Below are 16,848 nucleotides of genomic sequence, written 5' to 3'. Positions count from 1 at the left end.
TTGGTAATATAACATTTCAGGAAAATCCCTCTCTGTCTTTAGTTCGAATGAGTATCAACTTTTGTCCTTTTAGCTGATATGCTCATTTGATGCCTCTAAATTCTATCCTGCTGGCCTGTGGGTGCTAGCAGCACAGTGTCTTCTTACTGAAGTTTCTGTCAGGGCGCTTTGTGGCCCCGTTCCTGTCGAGGCCCCATCAATGCCTGCTGGTGTTGGGCTGTGTTCAGTTTTTGTTGTGGGGTGTCGAGTTTCCCTGTTGTTCTAGGGGGGTATCAGGGAAGGAGATGTGTCCAAACAACATTCCTGAACTGTCCCCTCCGATTATTGAATGAACAGAAGAAGTTCTCAGTGTTTTTTAACCTGCAGGCCATCGACAAGACAGACCAGTCAGAGTGAAGCAAGCATGACTTATCATCCAGTGCAGTTTATCTCACATTTACACAGGATCACCTCCACAGAACCAGTACAGTTTACTCAAAACATTTCTGAGACCGTCTGGACAGTAGCATGTCAAAGACTCGAGTCTATCATGTATAATTATCAAATTTTAGTTCAATACTGTCTCTACTGAGGGATCTTCTCTCAAATGTCCCCTGTATTTGAAATTTTAAGACTTTGTGCAGTTAAATAATTCATCAGCAATCAATCAGCAGCACTAATCATGATCACGACGGCATGATGATATCTTCAAAAATAATGATTATTACATCCGTCTGATATAATATGATCAGTTTGTGGATCATATTAGGAGGGCACACACACAGGTGTTAAAAGAAGCCTTCATCTTCCCTCAGGAGTATATATTTGATGTTATTTGGTTGGTCGTATGTGTGTGTGCACCAAAACAATGGTGCACTGCAAAACAGTGTGCCAAATTCTGATCATATATTTTTCTCATATTTATATTTTGTTTCACTGATATATGAGGAAGTGGAAAAGTTTTCCCTGCACAAATGTGAACATGACAAGAAAAGTTGAATCCAGCACAGGTGAAACATAGTTTCACCTCTTTGTGATGGTCAGAAACTCATATTTTCTCTGTTATAATTATCTCAAGAGAAGATCAAGAGAGTCAAGAGATTTTATTGTCACATGCACAGCAACACAGCAGATGTTAATGTTGAAGACAGTGAAACTTGGCTTCTTTGAGCTCTAGTTCCAGTTAAAGTATATAATAAAATGAGAGGAGAGGAAGATAAGAGAGAGATGAATTAAAATATATACAAATATACATTATATTACAAATTGATGCACAGGTGCGGTGTTGCACGTAAGTGATGGGTGATAAATACATCTGAATATAAATTTTGCCTTGTAGGGAAGAGAGTGTGTGTGTTTGGTAGGAGATGAGTAAGTGTGTGGGAGAGAAAGAGAGAGAGACTGTGTGTGTGTGTGTGTGTGTTTGTGTGTGTGTTACATCTGTTTACAAAGTCCCAGAGTTCGACAGTCTGATGACTTACAGATAGAAGCTGTCTCTGAGTCTGCTGGATCTGGCTTTGATGCTTGATGCCTGATGGAAGCAGTGATAAGAGTCTGTAACTTGGGTGTTTGGGGTCCTTGATGATTTTTCCATCAATATTTTCCATTAATATTTTTAGACCTGGTGATGTGATGAGCAGCTTTGATGACTCTCTGCAGGGCTTTGCAGTCCTGCTTGAAGCTACTCCCAAACCAGGCCGTGATGCAGCCAGAGAGGAAACTCTAAATGGTGCATCTGTAAAAGTTGCCGAACCTCCTCAGCCTCCTGAGGAAGAAGAGGCGCTCGTTTGCATTTCTTACCACTGACTCAGTATGAGTTGATCACCTTAGGTCCTCGCTGATGTGGACCCTGAGGAACCTGAAACTGCTGACTCTCTCCACAGGTGCCACCTGGATGTAGATGGTGGTGTGTGCTTCCTGTGCCCTCCTGAAATCCAACACCATCTCCTTGTGGACGTTGAGATGAAGGTTGTTCTGACACTGTGATGTCAGGGCTCTTACCTCCTCTCTGTAGGCTGACTCATCACTCTGTGATCAGATGGTTGTGTCACCTGCAAACTTCATGACAGTGTTGGAGCTGTGTGTTGCCACACAGTCGTTGGTGAGAAGGGAGAAGGGTGTACAGGACCGGACATAGCACACACCCCTGGGGAACTCTGGTGAGTGTGATGTTGGAGGAAGTGATGTGACTGAGCCTCACCCTCTGGGGCCTGTTTGTTAGGAAGTCCAGAATCCAGCATCATAAGGCTCAGCTGAGTCCAGCTGGGATGTCAGCTCATTAAAAGTTAATGTTTTGGAAATACATGGTTGTCATAGATTAGTCAAGCCAAGTTAATTTTATTTATATAGCCAATATCACAAATCACTAATTTGCCTCATACGACACCTTCTATCCTTAATCCCTCAAATCTGATCTGGAAAAACTCCTCCCAAAAAACTTTGGGGGATGCATCTTTATAGTGTGAATTCATATATTTCTCTTGTTTGTTTGTTCATTTATGCAGGAACGCTCCCTCTGTAGAGAAGAACACATCTTAAAGCTTTTACTTAAACCAGGAAAATTTCACTCGGTTACACAACTTAAAACAGCACAGTTTCATCTGCGGACCACTGAGCAGCTCCTCTGGAGCCATCACTCGATAGCATCTCAGTGTTGGTCGTCCTTCACAGCTTTGATGGAGTCTACAACTCTAAAACTTTTGTTAAATTATCAATAAAGAATGAGGACTTTTTTTGTGTGACCTTGTGTTTAGTCTGGAGAACATCCAGATAACAGAATGATAATTAGATTATAATGTTCATGATGACAAACTAATTATTTAACTCAACATGCTATTAAAATAACATCATTCATGTTGTTTGTGAGGTAATAACTAATAGTAGACAGCTGAGTCTGAGGTTTTCTTAATGGTCAGTGATTCAAATCAAACAATTTGCTTTGTTTATCAAATATTGATTAACATGATGGGATATTATCTGTATACAAAACAATTTGGTGATTTGGGAAATCTGACACTGTTACTTTTTGTTCTTTGAAGTCTTTCTCTTTGTGATGATTATCTCATTTGTGTGAAGTCAAATTTGATCATCTTTCCGCTTTTGGCTTTTATGCACAAAAGAGATTTGTCCATAGAAGGTCCTTTGGGATCCTCCCAGCCCATCTTCACGAGACACACCTGATGCAGATACTCGGCCACCGGGGAATACGAAGCTATTATTCTAACCTTACCATTCAGCAGCATGGATAAAAAGTCGCCTTTGTCACTTTAACTGGAAATATTAGCACATACTGTACATCTCTGTGGAGTACGGTGGAGCATGATGTATGAAGTTACAGTTATCCAAATGAACCAAACAGGTTTTCTATATGTGGTTACATAAGCAAGCTTGTGTACACTAGTTTGATTTGTTTTTCTTTGTTTTTTTGTTGTTTTTTTTACTTCTAAGCAGATGAATTTACTGTATTTATGTCAAGAAAAATAAATAAGTGTATTATATACATCCTAAAGCAGCTAATACACTATCAGTTACAAACACTATACTTCACTGACACCTGACCAACACATAATATATCACATATCTGCATTTACAGTATGCAAATCTTAAAGTGTTGTTTTTGACCTGGTTGACTTGTGTTTCTTCAGGCAATGACAAATTGAGGACAAAATGACAAATTGCTCAAAAAAAATGGTCTCATCTATCACAGGATATCACAGATGTTTCAACTGGGGGACATCAAATATTGTTTGAATGAAACCTTAAGCAGCCATAAAACTTCCTTCCAGTCACACCTGAATCAGAAATAGGTCATCGTTAATATGAAGTTATCTCATATTTCTCAACTGGGACAGCAATTTAGTTTCTTTGGTGAACACAAAAATATTTAAGACTAAAAGAAAACTGTTGGCACTAATCAGTGTATTTTAAAGACATGATTGCAAAAACAAAATATTTTTCTAAATCTACATCCTCATCTAACAAAGTTTAGCCTCCTCTTCTGGTTCTGATAGGCCACCCAAACACCCCTGAGGGGAGGAGTTACAGCCTTTGGGCTCTTTGGTATTTGCTGAAACAATAAAGGACCTGTCGGTTCATCTGAGAGAGAGAGACAGAGAGAGAGAGAGAGAGAGAGAGAGAGAGAGGAAGAGAAAAAAAAAGTCAAATTTAAGCTTGAGCTGCTTCCCTGAAGTCATTTTGAGAAACAGCATCACACATCTCGCCTCCAGGCAGTGGCTCCGCAGAAAAACGCTGAAGGCATGAGGACAACACAGTTAAAGATGCTAAAACTTTTGCTTTTATCGGCCTTCGTAGAGGTAAGGGATGATCATTTCCTTGTTTTACACTGATTTTCTCCTAAATATTTGAACAAAAATACACTATGAGGAACATTTTTAATAGATTAATGTACGGTAGTTGGCATGATTTCCAACCTTAGATCTCACTCATGTTTTATAATATGAAGATGAATAATAGTGTACAGAGGGAGGACTTTTGAAACATATGAACACAGGCTCTTTTGAGCGTCAGTGCTTTCAACAAGTGTGTGTGGCATGCCCAACCTTAGCTCAATAGACAAATTCATTCCGACCTGAAAGAAATACCTGCACTGACCAGTCCTGAAATCTGTGTTGAGTGAAGGTAATGTGCAGCCTGCTGCCTCTCATGCTCCGAGAATATGATACAGGAGATAATTTGCCTCAGGATATAATGTGAAATACCAATTGCTTGCTACCCTTGGAATGATGTCCTTGTCTCAAAAATGCTGTGTTTCCTGTCATTTATCATCAAGTCATTTCCTTGTTTCATTCACTAACCTGACATGTTTTGTCATTTTCAGATATGTGCTGCTAAAAATGGTAAATAAGCCTCTTTTACATTTGCCTTAATGTATTTTACTTAAACTTAAAATGCAAACATCCAAAATAAGATTGTTCACAGTCTGACAATTATATTAAGGGATAAGATTACAAGTCTGTCCTAAAACAACAGTCAGGTGCCCATATGGACACTGATGCATGTTTTTCTTGCTGTAATAATTCCTCCTGTTCACACTGACCATTAGGAGATGTCTTCATAATAACACTTTCAATGTTCGGAAGTGATGGGGGACAGTCCTCCTTCAGTGCAAGAATATATTTAACATTTTATTTGAAGATAATATGAGGCGTTTGTCATCCAAAGTCAAAGTCAGTTAGTCAAATCAAGTGGATATGTTACATAATAAGATAGATTTCAGTCTTTTTTGTGTCTTTTTTTAGTACCTCTTTTTGTTATCCTTCACTGCAGCTGCATCTGTCAAGACAGAAAGAGGGATTTTATTACTAAAAAGACTATAACTGTGGATGATATCCACTTTATTTATAACTGCTTAAGTCTCATATCAGCTTCAGATTTAACTTTTAAAAACATTTTTGCTCAAAATGAGGACTGTGGATTTTGTCCCCCATCACTCACATTGGAGGCACATTTGGAGGGGATCTTCTAGTGGCCAGTATGAACAGGAGGAATGATTACAGTGAGCTAAACCTTTTTCAGTGTTAATCTGGGCATCTGACAGTAGGGCTGGGCAATATGGACAAAATCAAATATCACAATATTTTTGACCAAATACCTCGATATCTATATTGTGACAATATTGTAGGGACGATTATTTCACAAAATATTTACACAATGAGATTTTTGATAAATAATCATCAGTAATGTGGATATAATGACTAAGTGAGTAAGTCTGGTAAGTTCATAAAATTACATCACTTTACTGTAATGCAGCCTTTAAAACCAGGAAAAGACAACACTTTTGCCATATCACGATATTACAATATCCAAAATCTAAGATGATATCTAGTTTCATATCATAATATCGATAAAATATCGATATGTTGCCCAGCCGTACCTGACAGACTTGATAAATTGTGAACCTATCCTTAAGTCACCAATTTAAACCATCCCCAAAATGCATATTTCATTACCCTCAACCTTTTGTTTTAAACTACAATGCCAGGACCTGTAAGCCTTTATGACTGTATCCCAACATTATTTTCTTCCCTATCTCCGTCAGACATCACTTTGTCAGTGTTTACGGTCACGTCAAAGAGTATGACAGTGCAGTGGAGTGGACATACTGGTGCCAGCTCCTACAAGATCACAGCAACACCTAAGAACTCTCCAGAGCGGCCGGTCTTTGCTCAGTTCAGTGGCAACTCTGTGATGGGCTCAGTCAACTCCCTGTCACCAAACACGGTGTACACCATGCAGTTAGAAGCCATGGACAATGCTCTCAATGTCCTCAGCAGTGCAGCAACTGAGGAGACAACAGGTCAGTAACAGCAGCTGAGGGCAGCTGAGGAGGAAACTGACTCCTGGTGGAGATCCAGATACTTTATTATCTATTTTTTTGTTTGTGCAGCACTTTTATAATATATTAATAGATACAAGAGAGACAGAGATCCTTCTTTAACTTACTACACTTCAAAATCTCTAAATCTAACTGACTTTATATCTGTCATCTTGTTTTCCAGCTCCTGAAGTCCCCAGCATTGAGCAGGCCTACTCCAAGCACAGCGACAGCATCACTGTGGAGTTCACTGAGGTTTCCGGGGCAACCAGCTACATCCTGAGGGCAGAGTCACAGACCGGTGATTTCTTCTCTGAGACCGAGGTGAGGGGCTCACCAGGCACCGTGGTGCAGCTCCAGCCCTACACTGGCTACAGGCTGAGCGTCATGTCCGTCAATAAAGGGGGGCGGAGTCAGCCCTCATACCCCATCAAGGCCAGGACAGGTACGGATAAGTCTCTTGAGTCCTAAACACACTTCAAACTGTGGTTAGAGTATTTAAAAAGAAGACAAAAAACTGATCTAGTTTAGCAGGTATGATATGTGTGATGTATGAAAATGGATTAATATTGATCATTTCCACCCACTTTCACTTGTCCAGACTCAACACATAAGAAGCAGTTTACTCAAGATGGTAATCAGTGAATGAAGAGTGAAACGCAGCCTTTCTGTTGTTCCTGTGGGACAATAGCTTGTTATCTCACTCCGCCAGCCACAACGGCGTGTCATTTCACTGCCCATTGTCACACAGTCTCTTCTCTTTGCAGCCAACGCAGGAGGTTGGAAACCGTATCCATCCCTTTGCGACATACTGTTATCATGATATGAAAAGAGAAACCATGAGAACTAGGTTGTCTCCCTTCCCGAAGGAAAACTGAACGTAATATAATCACAGGAAAATTGATTCCATTTCACACCTCATACAAAAAAAAAGCTGGCAGGGCAAGAGTAGAAGTAAGAAATCTGTGTCCATTTCAAATTTTTCTTCTTTTTTTTTAACACCACTCATTACTTGTATCCTTTAGTGGTGATGGCGCCCAAATTGAACACCACCTCTCCTAGCAACGACACCATCCTTGTGACTTGGTCCCCCGTTAAGCACGCCGTCCTCTACACGCTCTGCATCATCCAAGAGGGCTCCAGCACCCGCCTTAAACTGAACACCACTGACACCACGGTGACCTTTGATGCCCTTGAGGCAGGGACAACATACTGTATCAAGGGCACAGCCTGGGACTCTGAGGGTCGCGCTGGAGACGACCTCACTGTTTGCCAGATCACACGTAAGCATGATTGACAGCGGCAAGAATTAGGTGTGACAGAAAATGTCAATGTGAATGAAAAAAGAAAATGTCTCTTTGTGTTTTCATTTCAAGGTCCGCCAAGCCCAGATGTGACCCACATTCAGGTGACTCAGGGACGGTCTCTTGGAATCGCTGTGTACTGGGTGAAGGTGCAGGGAGCAGAGACCTACGTTGCCTTGACCTCTAATAGCCAAAACTGTTCCACGATGGGCATCAGTTACTGTAGTATCTTTCCAGTGGAGTGTGGCCAGAACCACTCTGTCTCTGTCACAGCCTATAACTCAGCTGGACCCAGCAGCCCCTCACAGCCAGCAGACTACATTACATGTGGGTTTATCGCACACAAGCACAGTGACGTATTTGTATACATTTGGCATATCAGACACAAAATCCTGTGTGTAAAGGAATAGTTTTACACTTTGGGAAATACATTTATTTGCTTTCATTGTCAGTAGTTTGGTGAGAAGATTGATATCGCTCTCAATAACTGTGATATCGATCTTCTCATCCAACTCTCAGAAAGAAAGCATATGTAAACATATTTCCCAAAACATCCTCCAACAAGTGATGTTCGCTCTTGTAGCTTATAAACGTTTCTCTTTCTGTTAGACCCATGTCCCCCAGAGAACATCTGGGTGGAGGAGCCCAAAGCAGGCAACTGCTCGGTGGTGTGGGACGAGGTGCCGCTGGTGGAGTACTACATGGCCTTCATAAAGCGGGACGATGGCACCGAGAAGTCATGTAACACCACTGGAACCACCTGCCCGTTCCTCTGCATGTGTGGCTACACCTACCTCACCACCGTCTTCCCCTACAACCAGGCCGGCTCCAGCCCTTCTGCACATGTCCGCAACTACACCACCAGTAGGACAGTCGCCCAAAAGCACCAGAATAACACCATCAATACATGTTTTTTTTCCCATATACTTAATGTCTGTGATACCCCTAAAGGACATAGCCTAATTCTAGTTTAAGCGATTGACTACAATTTAAAAATCAAGTTGCCATGACACAAACGTTGCTTCAAAATGAAGTCACAGAGAAGATTTAATTACAATTACAATCGGTACAATTATTTTATTGTCATGTTGTAATGGACTCTCAAGCAGAGATTGTTTGGACAATTTGACCTTGTTGGTGAGTTCACAGAAACATTCATCTCTAAAGTTCCACTTGTGGTATCCATTTAATGCAGGAAACGCCCAAATCCACATAATCCTTTTCATAACTTGCTTGGTTTGGTTTGTAATCTGGCTTTGGTTTTTTGACATCATAGATCATGACTGCAAGGCTTTTTGGCAGCTGACTCGAAAATCTCAGATGAGCTTACCTGAATTCTCCACCATGGCATTGTAGTAAAAATAGGCCTTTTTCACAGCAGATGCTTTGAGATGCGATGACAGGAAAAGCACAGGTGTAATTAATACCATTAAAAATGACTGTAATCCATTTAGGTGTGCCATCTCTCTCACAATACCACTTTCCTGGTATTAAGCTCACTGGCATGGCTTTGAGGAAACATGAAACAGAGTCATGATTGTAGTTACACCTGAGCCAAATGGTGATTTTTTTCTACAAAAAGTACTAGTTCCTGCTCACAACTGTACACACTTAAAGATGAGGTTCTGCAGTACTACAATGGACCACCTAAGTTTCAAGTACAACAAATACGTGTGAAACCACTGCTATGGTCCTTTGCCCAGTGTTAATTATTTTTCTCACCCTTTTCTGCACTTCTCCTCCCCCCACTCTCCCCAGTTCCTTGTTGCCCACAGGGTGTTTCCGTGAAGCTGGTTTCCACAGAGACCCTGGAGATCACGTGGTCACCAGTCAAAGGGGCAGAACTGTACGAGACAACAGCAGCACAGACCAATGATGTCATCCACTGTAACGACACAGCACCGGTCTGTGCGCTGTCGGACCTGCAGTGCAACACAGCTTATTCTGTGGTGGTCACACCTTGCAGCGAGTTACGAGGATGTAACCGCACCTGTACACCACACACACATGAGACAGGTATAGATGGGTTATTGCAAAAACACAAAGTAGAAGCCACATAGAGTAGCATCTCCCATCTGAAATACATACACACACACAATAAGAAAGGTAGGGAAGTCTATGAGGTAGGCTGATAAACCTGAAATATCGAACAGGTAACACATACCTGATTTAAAGTTAGTTTGACATTTTTGGAAATATGCTTATAGAAGATTGATACCAATCCCTTGTTTGTACGTTAAATATAAATTTACTACCAGCAGCCAGTTAGCTTAGCTTAGCACAAAGACTTGAAACAGGGGGAAACAGCTAGCCAGGACCTGCATGACCCTTTTACAATTCTTTTTTTTTTAAGCATATTACTGTTTTTGAATGAATTAAACAATCAAGACATAATGTATTAATTAGTGATCTTAAGAGGTGCTGGTAGGCAGATTTTGGTGGATTATCTTTGGACAGAGCCAGGCTAGCTATTCCCGCTGGTTCCAGGGGTGTTTCTGCTAAACTAAGCTAAGCGGCTGAAAGTGGTATCAATCTTCTCATCTTAATCTCAGGAATAAAGCAAATAAGCATATTTCCCAAAATGTCAAGTTATTCCTTTAACATAATTTCTAACTTTGCATTTGTGTTTTTGATATGAACTTGTCTGTCCTGCTGCAGCTCCATGCGCTCCAGAGATCCTGAATATGACGCAGTCCAACAATTCCTCATTGAGAGTCCTCTTCACCACCCCCAACAATCAAAACACAAATTACACAATCACTGCTGTCGGACGCTATGACACACACACTTGCAATGCAAGAAACAGCTCCTGTGAGCTCACACAGCTGCCCTGCGGTTCAACCTACGAGGTCATGGCAGTGGCCACCACAGCGGTAGGACGGAGTCTACCTGGATACAGTAAACCTTTGGAAACAGGTACGACAGTATAACTGGTCAACACTAAGTTTAAATGTCAAGTAAAGTTGACTAATTTAACACAAAATCACACATTTTGGTCAGAGAACTTTACAATCTGTACGGTAAAGAAAAACTCCCCAAAATCCTTTAAACATTACAGGGCATCATATTGGACTGAAGGTCTTTACATCCCCTTTTACTGTCCCTGCTGTCATAGAGAAAAAAATTTAAAAAATTAAATTATACAAAAATTATGAAAACATGCAACTACCAGCTAAAAACTGGGGACTCAGATGCTGATCTCACTGCTAATAATAAAGCTATTTTTTGTTTCCCTGTTTATGTTATAGAAATTTCAATATTAGAGACATCAAATCCTCTTATAATTAGAAATTAGCTTAAACTGGTTATTTTAAATATGTTTATCACTTGTTGTCACATGAATGAAAGAGAGAGCTTTACAAATGTTCACACCAAGTGTATTTCTCTCCCCAAGGTCCTTGCTGCCCAACGACTGTGAATGTGACCCAGGTCACACAGGCTATGACCAATGTGACCTGGTCAGCTGGCCGTGGAGCTCGTTCCTACATCACCACCCTGACGTCCTCACGCGGACATGCCAAGTGCCACACACTGGACACCCACTGCCTGATGGGATGCATCACCTGCGGCACCAACTACAGTGTCAACCTGGAAGCTATCAGCAGCACCGGACACAAGTCAGAGTGCAAATATCGTGGATTCTCATCAAGTGAGGACAAACACATACATGTAAATTTGAAATACTGTATATATCCAATAGTGGAAAAAAGTATGCCCATCCCCAAAAAACCCCAAAAATCGGAATGCAAAACGATTCAATTAACAGTCTGACAAAAACCCCAAGACGGAAAGAAATAATAAAAAGATGGAAAAGAAATGGAGTGTGTGAAAAATATAAATATATAAAGAGCAAAAAAAATATAAGAAAATGTAATACATAATAAATATATTATATAAATCCTCATGCACAAAAATATACACAGGCAGGGTGGCTATTTGAGGGTGAAGTGCTTGATAACGTTTAACAATTGACACAAAAAACATACATTTTTGTAATATTAAAGGATCATAGCAGTGGTTTTGCATATTTGAGACTTTACTTTAGATTTACTAGTCAAGACTTCAGGTCTGTAGTTAGTTTTTAAAACAGTCTCTTGAATTAACGCGCAACAAACTCTACCGTTTCCATACCATACAGAGATGAGAGGGTTATAAGTTTGTAATTAATGAGCTAAAACATCTAAAACCACCAATATTATATAATTTAAACACATGACACAAACTCCAGCATATTCTCAATCATTCCCAATCATTTTCTTGTAGATCCCTGCTGTCCAACAAGCGTCAAGCTCTATCGCAGGGCCAACAACTCCCTAAGGGTCTACTGGCGATCTTTGGGTTCTCAGATCCAGAATCACACAGTAGAACTGTACGGTACAGGAGCCAACTACACCTGTATCGCAGCTGCCGGCAGCATATACTGTGATATCCAGGAGGAAACCTGTGGGGACGTCTACACAGTAGTGGCTGCACCGGTGGGACAGAATGGGATCAAAGTCAGTTTCTGTCAACCAAGGACATACTCAGGTGAGTCATGAAGTGGACGGAGATTTATACTCTGAAATGACTAATATCACACATTTGAATCTGTATATATAATATAAAGATTTGTGCATAAATGTGTTCATTTTGTCATATTCTCAGTTCCCTGCCCAGGAAGTAATGCTGGTATGGGTAAGTATCCTCTAGACTGTAAAGTTCACATTTTCTTTTCAAGAAGTTAAATGAATAGTTTGAAAATTGGGGAAATATGCGTATTCACTTTCCTGCCAAAAGTTAGATGAAATCTGAATACAGCCAGGAATTAGCTTAGCCAGAAGTCTGTTAGTTTAGCTTAGTATAAAGACTGGAACTGGGAAAACTGAGGTGTAAGTTGTGGTTGTGGAGTTATGTGCCGGACTATTTCTTGGCCGATTGCAATAACTTTCTGAAATCCTGGTGTTACTGTGAGGATTTCAGGAAGTAACGGCACTCGGCTCAGTCAGGCACATATATCCCTCATAAAACAGAAAATTGTCATTTTTACACTTCAGTTTTTGTATGGTCAAACAAACGAGATATAATGTGTTCATGAGTGAGCCAGACTAGCTTCTCCCTGTTTACAGTCTTTATGCTGAGCTAAGCTAATCGGCCACCGGCTCCAGCTACATATTTACTCTACAATCCTAAGAGTGTATCTATCTTCCCATCTAACACTCAGCAAGAAAACCTAACAAGCCAAAATGTGGAATTATTCTTTTAAACTCAATTTAAGTTATGAGCTGTTTGCTGCTACTGCACTGAAATCTCATCTCTCTCTTTCTTCAGTGATCTCTCGTGGAAGACGAAGCGTGGATTAAATGCGGTAAGTTTCTTGTTTTTCAACTCCAGTTAAGAACATACTGTCTGTCTTCAGACCTGAAAGAAGCGAGTTATGTAACAACCTGAGACAAGCAACATGCTCTCCTTTACATTACATGTCTTGATTGTGAATATGTGTGAAAGAAATTGATAAAAGCTGCTTTCTCAGGAGGAATCCATTGTCCTACCGCACAGCTTGAGGCGTATCTTGTGACAGCATCACATGCGTCCATAAATTGACTGTGCCTATAGTACACAGGTAACAATAGGCGTGAGTGTGTGAGTAGAACAAGAGGGACGCAGAGAGAGAGTATAGGAAAGCACAGATGAGACTGATGTCGATCTGTCTACCTCTGGGACTTCTCGGATTCATGTCTGCCTGTAAAACATGGAGAGAAGAATGAGGGGAACGTGACTCAGGGAAATGAAGATGGAGAGCAGCTGCAGGAACGTGACTCAGGCATCTTATTGTGTCTGTAAGATGATAGATATTTAATAGCTCGTGCCTCTGTATGACAAAGCTGTATTCTGCCTCATGCATATAAAGTTTCATAAAGAATATGATGATTTATTTTGCACAAAACAACCATTTATTGAGTATGATGAATCAGTACTGAAACTGTGATGAAATCTTAGTAATATCCAATTTTCCACCGATTGCAGATTGATTTGATTTTTCTCTCTCTCTCTCACTTTTCTTGCCCTACAGTGAACCAGCCCACTACCACAACAATAACACCCCCAACATGGATACTGTGTTTACACCAACAGCAACTGTGAAGATCCAATATACCCAGATGAAATATCACTCTTGTTTAGGAATATCTGTGCTGTGCTGTTACTGCTGTTTGCAAGAGAATCTGTATATTCTGACTGTTTCTGATCAATAAATATGAAAAAAAACACAAGTTAAAACACTAAATAGGAACAAAAATAATGAATAAAAGAGAGCTTTGGGAGAAAAAAATAAATCACACCGTTAATGATATTTATCCAATGTATTTGAAAATACTCTCCATATTTCTACTTTTTGTTGTAGGCTGCATGTTATTTGACTTTTTGCTCTCTGATTGCTCATGTTTAATCACTACAGTTGCTCTTTCATGAGTTGATGACTTTATGTAACCTCAACATGTAACAATATCTGGTAAAAAAAAAAAAGTAAGAAGAAGCAGAAACTGAAACTTTACAGTAAAGCCCCACTTAAACATATCATGACAATAATCATTCAATCATTAAAATAAATAAGATCGTAGGACTTCTCCAAGTAGAAGACCTCCATACGGCTGCTGTATGTCTCCGGGTTGTAAAGCTGCCTGGTTGGTTAAAGTGGAGCAGCAAGTATCCATCATCATTAGCCTGGAGTCCTGCATGGCGAGTCCTGTGGATGATACGTCTGATCAGATTGCTGGAGATAGATTCAGTGTCACCTCTGCTTTCATTGGATTTGTTTGCCCCCAGCTGACAGACGACAACAATAAAACACATTGTCTTTGCATTACAACACCGTGTGCTGTCAATCATCTTGTGTGGGTGTTCTTTATGACGTAGAGATGTTTTGTCCCGGTGTGAGACACATGAGCTATAGTCATTCCTCCAAAATAATCCAGAAACAAGTCCATCAGAGAAGCTTCCTAAAATAGATCTCACTCATACAGCGAACCTGTTATGGAATACGTATGGGCTGACTTTCTCTGACCTTAAAAGTTGTGTAACTGACCCAAGAGTCTCTGCTCAAGCTTTTATTTCCGATCAAGCACAGTGGCCAAAAATTCCAGGGGTGGACTTTCAAAAACAATTACAGGGCTGAATCAACGAAATGTGCACATATTCAAGAACGTTTGGTTACCACATGTGGCAGACACAAGCTACTCGACACTTGGGCGGATACATTTCAGTGTGATGAATTCCAAGCTGAAGGCCAGGCTTCTCATAATGGGATGTCGTGCTAAAGACAAACACAAGTAGCCGGGTAGAGGAGTCAGAGGTGTGAGCCTTTGTCAAGACCTGCAACACGCAACAAGCTATCACATTCATTTATGTAACACCCTCAGCAGAATTCACAGAGCTTGAAATTGGGATACTGTGCATATTATGAACAGGAAATCCCTGTAGCCAAACATTTTATCTGGTTATAGAGTTATGAGTCCATTATGATTTGTAGTTTTAATATCCCGGGTCACAAAAAGTATATAAACTATCTTTGATGTATTTCTTATAAGACAATCAAACTCTATTGATTGATGAAATTTGAATTAAAATATCAAAAATAAGTTTGGTAAGTAAGAATTTATGTCAGGTTTTTAAAAGGTTTTTAATAGTGTTTAACATACATACCTGTATTGTAATATTTTGACTACTTTACATACTGTGTTGTGTATCATTCATGGCCTTTAGTGAAGAGATTGAGACAACAAATCAAAGACAAAGTGAAGTTTAAAACATACTGTAAACATTCTGCCTCTAAAACAGTTTTTCAAGGAAAAAGCCCCTAAACTGACACCTATTAAAATTTTTTGCTTTTAAATGATTTATTACAGAAAATGTATGAAACCCATGACCAGAATAGTTAAATACATTGTCATTGTGTTACTTATGGATGGAAATATAGTCAAAATAAATTATTCCCCTTTCACCCGGGGACCCCCTGGAACCACCTAAAGGACCCCTGATGGTCCGTGGACCCCACTTTGAGAACCATTGCTCTAAAAAACACAATACTCTCGCTTTGTAACATCAAGAATAACGTGCTCTTAATCCAAGATTATTTTACAATACAGACTGACAGTCAGGATTAAAGGGACATTTACAAATATCTAGCACAACACTTTATACTCACTATCATTTATCACTTGGCTGAGTACTGAAGGTAACAGCCCAAAGAGTCTTCATACAGTATATCATGCAGTATTAAGATTTGCAAAGACTTCACTTCTAACAAGACATACTATATAGAGGTAAAGCCATTTTTGGCCACCTTATTTAGGTAGATGATTACCTGCACTGCAGAAGTGTGACTTGTTTCTCTCATTGACTGCTGGCGTTTTAGCACCTGAACACGTGGCTTTGTGATTCGTATTGGTGATTTTATAAATCTGTGATGATTGATATTGATCTTCTGTATTTTGTTTTGTGCAATATTGTTTAAGGTTGTGTTTCTTTTAGTACACAACTGAAAAAGTCTTTTTAATCTCAATGAGACTTTCCTGGTTATATAAAGGTTAAATAAAAAGAAATCTTACAACCAAAACATTAACAGTGTAATGACTACAGGACACGTTTTTGTACATGGCTGTTTTGTACAGGGCAACTATTATAAAATTCTGCCTAATGACGCAGCATTTCCAAGAGAAATGAAGTCAATCCAGGAAGGATGTGGCTGGGGGTTTTGGGTCAATTCACTTCTCAGTAACTCCATATGTTGTACAAAAGAGATCATATTATGTTACAGCAGGCAAATCCTGTTTCTATATGAGGTGATCTGCATTATCAAAGAAATATAGATATTAATGATGAATATTACAGTTCATGTTTTCAAAGCTTAGCTGGTCCAAGACAGATATAAACTCTGCATTTATGAATTGTAACATGACTATATATGTAATATGAATATGATATGTGAAATATTCTGGGAACATGGAGGAAGTGCAGGTTGACCGTAAGGATGCCCCCACCTCCACCTAACAAGCCACATACTTTGTTTCCTTCTCATGATGACAGGGAGCCTGCAGGCGTCTTCCTGTCCTCATTTAGGACGTCCTGATTGGTTCCCATGAAGTTGATCTACAGCGCTCAGCCTGTAAAGATTTCAGATGAGCTGCTGCATGCAGAACCCACGTATGGATGTAATGTACTGAAACTCTGACAGTTATCATGGATACGTTGTGGACG

The 16,848-nt window shown here is 39.9% G+C and overlaps 1 protein-coding gene across 1 annotated transcript; it reads left to right on the top strand.

Annotated features, from left to right (window-relative positions):
* The first annotated feature begins 5,855 nt into the window (after positions 1-5,855).
* Positions 5,856-14,461, top strand: fndc7a (fibronectin type III domain containing 7a). Its single transcript, XM_067604716.1, has 13 exons — positions 5,856-5,868; positions 6,038-6,295; positions 6,498-6,758; positions 7,339-7,596; positions 7,690-7,944; positions 8,227-8,481; positions 9,376-9,633; positions 10,276-10,533; positions 11,012-11,266; positions 11,881-12,144; positions 12,262-12,291; positions 12,925-12,961; positions 13,667-14,461. Exons 1-12 carry the CDS (start codon positions 5,856-5,858, stop codon positions 12,954-12,956), a joined length of 2,397 nt encoding a protein of 798 aa, XP_067460817.1. The 3' UTR covers positions 12,957-12,961; positions 13,667-14,461.
* Positions 14,462-16,848: the final 2,387 nt, after the last annotated feature.

This window comes from Thunnus thynnus, chromosome 12 (assembly GCF_963924715.1).
Source record: "Thunnus thynnus chromosome 12, fThuThy2.1, whole genome shotgun sequence".
Classification (NCBI taxonomy): domain Eukaryota; kingdom Metazoa; phylum Chordata; class Actinopteri; order Scombriformes; family Scombridae; genus Thunnus; species Thunnus thynnus.
The sequence above is the reverse complement of the archived record's forward strand: the minus strand, read 5'-3'. Positions and strand labels throughout refer to the sequence as shown.

Bases quoted from the DNA above. Each gene is read 5' to 3' on its own strand.
- fndc7a (XM_067604716.1), top strand. The intron at 11,267-11,880 runs GTGAGGACAAAC...ATTTTCTTGTAG, and splicing joins ATATCGTGGATTCTCATCAA to ATCCCTGCTGTCCAACAAGC. The intron at 12,145-12,261 runs GTGAGTCATGAA...TCATATTCTCAG, and splicing joins TCAACCAAGGACATACTCAG to TTCCCTGCCCAGGAAGTAAT.